Below are 5,278 nucleotides of genomic sequence, written 5' to 3'. Positions count from 1 at the left end.
ACCTTTTAAATATGAAAAACTTTCGTAGGACGTATTTTCTTGTAAAGTTCATATTTACTGAGATATCGCACTTTGACGCACTAATGAGCAACCCTGTATAATAGATACTTTCGAAATGTCAACCTGTTCTCATAATCTCGAATTCTGCGGGGTTTGGTGTTTACAAGTAATCCATACAACACTGAACATTTGAATGGTTAACTCCAAACAAGCTGGTGCCTGTGTAATCTCCTTATTATCCACTATTATCAAGCAGCTTCTCGTATTCAGTGAATTAACTGCTGCTCCATTTGTACCTCCTTGTGCTGTGTGTATCGTATAAACGTGGCAGGAATGTAGCCCTTCCTCGGTATTTGTTTAGTGCTTGGGAAAGTGTGAGTTATTGTGCTCTGAGTACCCCTGGAAGGCCCCGATTCGATTATGTCCAAGACCAAGTCCTCTGTGCCTGGAACCCGAACGTCTATTGTCGTCCATTATCTTCCTGGAACCACTCTCCTCGCCCTTTGTTCCCGTGAGTTCTTTCAGCTTCTGCTCTGTCACTGTAGCATTTCCCCTGAACTAATCGCATATCCGCAAATTCGTGAGAGGAAATTCAAAGTAAGTCACAGTTTGACAAATTGTTGTTATTATTGACAAGGACTACCACCTGTAACTATCTGTTAATGGCAAAAAACATCGTTGCCGCTTTGACTTTCCATCAAAAAATTTTAGAATTTTCGTAATTTGAAGCAAAGATTGTAATTTTTCTTTTTGAATGCTTAAATATTCCAATATGCTACCAATTAAATATGGAACAATTTATTAAATAATGCTGAATAGCAAAGTTGATATTCGATCTTCAACTGTTAATATCTTCTACAAATTTTGGAAAAAAAAAATTTCTATATTTTTCTCGCACTCCCCAAGTGAGCCCACATCACCGCTTAAAAAGTATGACGCCAATTTTGAATCACCCTGTATAGTAAATGTATGTTAACGACAATAATAAATCATTATGAAATAACGCAATTAAAACATTTTCACTTCTATCTCAAATTTGCTTTGTTTTCATTCACTTAACTCATAACTTCCTTATAGCTGTGCTCAGTTAGCATTTCTGGTTAATTTTTCAATTGCGCTCAATATTTAAAATGCATATCGATGTCGAAAATGTCTAAAAATGGCTAATCTCTTACAAGTTGTCGAAGAAAAAGAGAAAAACTGCCCAGTCAGTACTCATACGGTACTTACAAGCAACGATTAACATCGTGTTAAGTTTGGTAGGAACAGGCACAAGTACCATAATTTAAAGTAATTCTACGGTTTCAAGCATATTCTAAAATTTTTTTTTTGCGGATTTCCATATCAAGCAATATTTAAATGATTCAACCAAGAGTTATGATTTTAATTTCTTGGAAGATTTTACTAAGAAATACACTTGGAGCTAAATTACCACAGTTTTCGAGACAAAACTGGTACCATTTTCCTTCAGATGCTATTTGGTTCTTACATTGCTCTTTTAATTTATATAACATTTTTTCTATTGCTGATTTCTTGTTCTATTACTAAACACACTGGCTTTTTGTAAATTTCTAAGCATATATTAAATAAAGCATTTTAACTATTGAATTATATAACAATGTTTTTCGTTCCTAAATTCAAACGCTTGGTGGCTAGTGTATGTGAATAAAATCACCTGAAACAATTCTCCGGAAGCAAAATTCTCTAATCGATTAGTTAACAGTTCAAGTAAACAATGCCGCACGGTCCGAAAAGCGCAAATTCTATTCTCTAGGCACGTGCTTGTCTTAATGGATTTATGTTAAATTAATTTACGGTCGAAATAAAACGCATGCATTTCCTTAATAAATTCAGACTCTGCGTGCCCATTTCTGCTCAATTTTATCTTAAAAGGTATTAATATTAATGAGAATAGAATACGCTCTCGTGAATCCAGCAGGTTTAATGCATATTCATCCAGATTTAAGGTTTTAGTTTCATCTAGAGCCCGGCTCAGAATGTTTAAATCAGAGCATAGGAACTGGTGCTTCTGAATCATTTAGCATAAATCAGATAAAAATATATAGGTATGTGATAGTTGCTACAACGGGTGAATAGCCAACAAAAGATTCACTAAATAAATTAAAAGTTTTTTTCCACTCCTCATAAATTTTAGTGTTCACTTGCAAATGTGTACCTGATTTAAAAAGTAGTATATTTAGACACTCATCGAACATTAATGTGAATACAGTTATTGGTTTCCCGTATTAAATTTTCAGGTTGCACCATGCATCCACTGACAGTGTGGTTCAATCTTGTAAACACTTTCAAAGTGAAAACTTTTAAAATAATTATACAGGGCGTTCTCCCTAAACTTGAAAGTTCAGAAAGAAAAGGAACTACTCCTTTACTTCTTAGGTCCTCTCACCTCCTCTCAATACATTATGAATAAATCTAAATATTAGAGGGTCCGTAAACGTCCCGTTTCCATATTACAGGGGTTAAAGTTTTAAATTTATATTTAAAATTCGTCCCTATTTACTTTTGTCAGTGGCTTCTTGGCCCTCAAGCAGAAAACTAGAATTTGTCAAAGTCAGTCCTCTTCACAGACAAGCTGTATTTACCAGAAAAAAAACTTTTAAGTACATAAATAATCATGTGTGAGCTGAGTACCGGTATTCCACCGCTTTACGAATGTACCAGCTCCGTTTCTCCCTCAACATGTGGACCGGGATAACAATACAATATAATATAAGAAAGCTCTACAACTCAGGGTGGGTCTTGGCTGACTGCACTATGCTCCTCTAGGCCTCCCGGTCCTCCAAAAGATTCGTGTCCAGAGGGGTATTCATTTTAGTTAGAGCTCCTTTGATGTTTTGTTTTGATGCTTCTTTGTTGCTCCTAAGTTTTTCTTTATTACGCTTAATCATTGTCCATCTCCCGCATCCATAAGCGACTATTGGTCTTGTAATGCTTTTATAGGCTCACCTTTGAGGTTCTTGAGATTATTTTTAACTTGAAAAAGTTGTTTAGAGATATCAGATATCGGCTTTCGGATTGAATTCTGCCTTTTATTTCCATATATGACATCATGATCTGCTGCAATTGTAGCTCCTAGATATTTTAAAAGCTCCACTCGTGCAAAATTATAAGTGTCTATTGTTATATTCTGTCCTATTCTATCTCTACGTCCCTGTCTGTTTGCGCAAATATATTATATATTATAAATATTTTTTGTCTCATTAATATTGAGCCTTACTTCTCTTGTTGCCTTTTCTATGAGATTAAAGATACCTACCTTTTACTGTTGGTGTTGAGTCTCCAATGATTTTAATGTCATCTGCATTATGTTATATCTGCATATGCTATCAATAGTTTCGACCTTGTGCATTCAGGAATTCTGTTTGAATTTCTGCTGACCTCGTAGCATTTTTAGGGCGTTACTAAAGAGTATATGCGACAAAGCATCTCTCAATTAGTTGCTGTAAATGGCTGTATAACGATTCACCTCCGCACTTTAATAGATCTGATGCTATGTAATCCGATCTAGGAGCCTTTGAGTTTTTAGTTCTTTTACGCTCTTCCAATTTCTTCTATGGATGGTTCTTCTACAGGCAAGCCTGCTGTGTGGTATGCATTTTCGGGGTGTTTTTTATCGAGTTTAAATTTAGCAGCTTTTGAAAGTAGTTTATCCATGTTTTCAACGTATTCGTTGATTATCATGTCACCAATCATATCATGTCGCTTTTCAACATAGGGAGCTACCTGGGCTGATATGCTCGATTTTTAGTTTTTTATTGCCTTATAGAATTTCCTAGAAGCTAGCTTAGACCTATTTCTTGCGATCAGCTCGCATTTTCGACGTTCGCATAAACTTCCTGGTTTCTTTAAGAGCGTTTGCAAATTTTTCTCGGTTTTCAGGTGTATCGTGCTGAATCATGGCGTTTCTAAAAGTTTCTCTTTCTTGCAGTTTTTGTTTACACTCTTCATTAAACCATGATTTAATCGTTTTCTTTTTGGTTGTGTCGTCGTCATGGCTTTTTCTGCTGTTTTTTTTATCGTTTGTTTAATATAGTTTCACACCCCTTCAACAACCAATGTGCAATTTTCATTCTCAATGAGTTTATGTTCCAGTTCTTCTTCGTATTTTTGTTGTTATGCTGGATTTTGTAATTTTCCTATGCTCCATTATGTGGTTTGGTTAGTTTTTTGGTTTTTCTGACTCGATATTCTGAAGAAAGGAGATTTGGAGATTGGCTTTTACCAGAAAATGATCTGTATCTCCGCCCGGAAGGGGATTCTTGGGGAGAATCAAATCGAACCGTACTTTTTACTTGCTCGTTTAGACGAACAAAGTTATTTAAACTTTTTTCAAAATGATTTGGAACCTTTATTAGAAGATGCTCCATTAGACGTACGTCTAAATCTGTGGTTCGAACATGACGGGGTCTCCGGTCATTTCTTGCGGCCGCCCGAAAATACCTCAATCACCATTCTCTAAAGGTTTTCTGTATTTAAATCAGCTTTTAAATTTAAAAAAATCAGCCTAGAAACCGGTACGTCTTAGAAAGAAAATCGTGAATATTTAAATATTTCAAGAATTAATTATAGTAGATTTATATATCAATGTGATTATTTTTTTATTATTTATACCTACTTTTTTGTTGCTCTCCCTGTGCATATTACCCGGCAGAGAACTTCTTAAAAATATGTTTATTGTGAGTTTGATATGATCTGACAAACAACGTCATACTCTCGTAAGAATATTTTCAAATCAAGCAATAAGCGTTGGACCGATTTAGTACCTCATGTTTTGTAGTTCTTTTTAAAAACTTAGATATTCTCTAACACTTACCTGAATCAGTGAAATCATCGCTTCTCCCCAACTCGTGCAGATTTGGTAAGCTCCCCATGTTTCCAAAATATCGCCAAAAAAATTGATCATTACATGGGTTTTTAGATCAGCTTTTTAACTATTAATCAACCGGCAAAGATCGTCCATGAATGGATTGAATGCACTTTCCGTAGACAACATGGAGAAAAGTCCATCTGCAAAAGAATATAGCAATTTATCAATTTGCAACTTAGTTAAGCTAATGAACATAAAAAAGTTATTAACTAAAGGATTGCACTTTGCCATCTTTGGATTTGCTCCAATTTTATCTTTTGTTGTTTTGGTTTAAAAATAACAAACTATTATTAGTTTCGAGAATGCTTTCGGAAACTGCTTTCGATATGGAGGGAACTTTTGTTGCCCATAAAGTTTCAAGTTTCATATCTCTTCGCCAGCTAAATACAA

The 5,278-nt window shown here is 35.0% G+C and overlaps 1 protein-coding gene across 1 annotated transcript in view; it reads right to left on the bottom strand.

Moving 5' to 3' along the window:
* LOC109537792 (protein unc-93 homolog A) overlaps positions 1 to 4,940 on the bottom strand; it is a 36,344-nt gene extending 31,404 nt beyond the window's left edge. The window contains exon 1 of the mRNA XM_048665914.1: positions 4,835 to 4,940. Coding sequence (XP_048521871.1) covers positions 4,835 to 4,892 — 58 coding nt within the window. The 5' untranslated portion in view covers positions 4,893 to 4,940. The remainder of the gene's footprint in view (positions 1 to 4,834) is intronic.
* Positions 4,941 to 5,278: the final 338 nt, after the last annotated feature.

Source organism: Dendroctonus ponderosae, unplaced genomic scaffold (assembly GCF_020466585.1).
Source record: "Dendroctonus ponderosae isolate FM_Combo_2020 unplaced genomic scaffold, Dpon_F_20191213v2 Dpon_F_20191213_4, whole genome shotgun sequence".
Lineage (NCBI taxonomy): Eukaryota > Metazoa > Arthropoda > Insecta > Coleoptera > Curculionidae > Dendroctonus > Dendroctonus ponderosae.
This window is presented reverse-complemented; position numbering and strand designations above follow the sequence as displayed.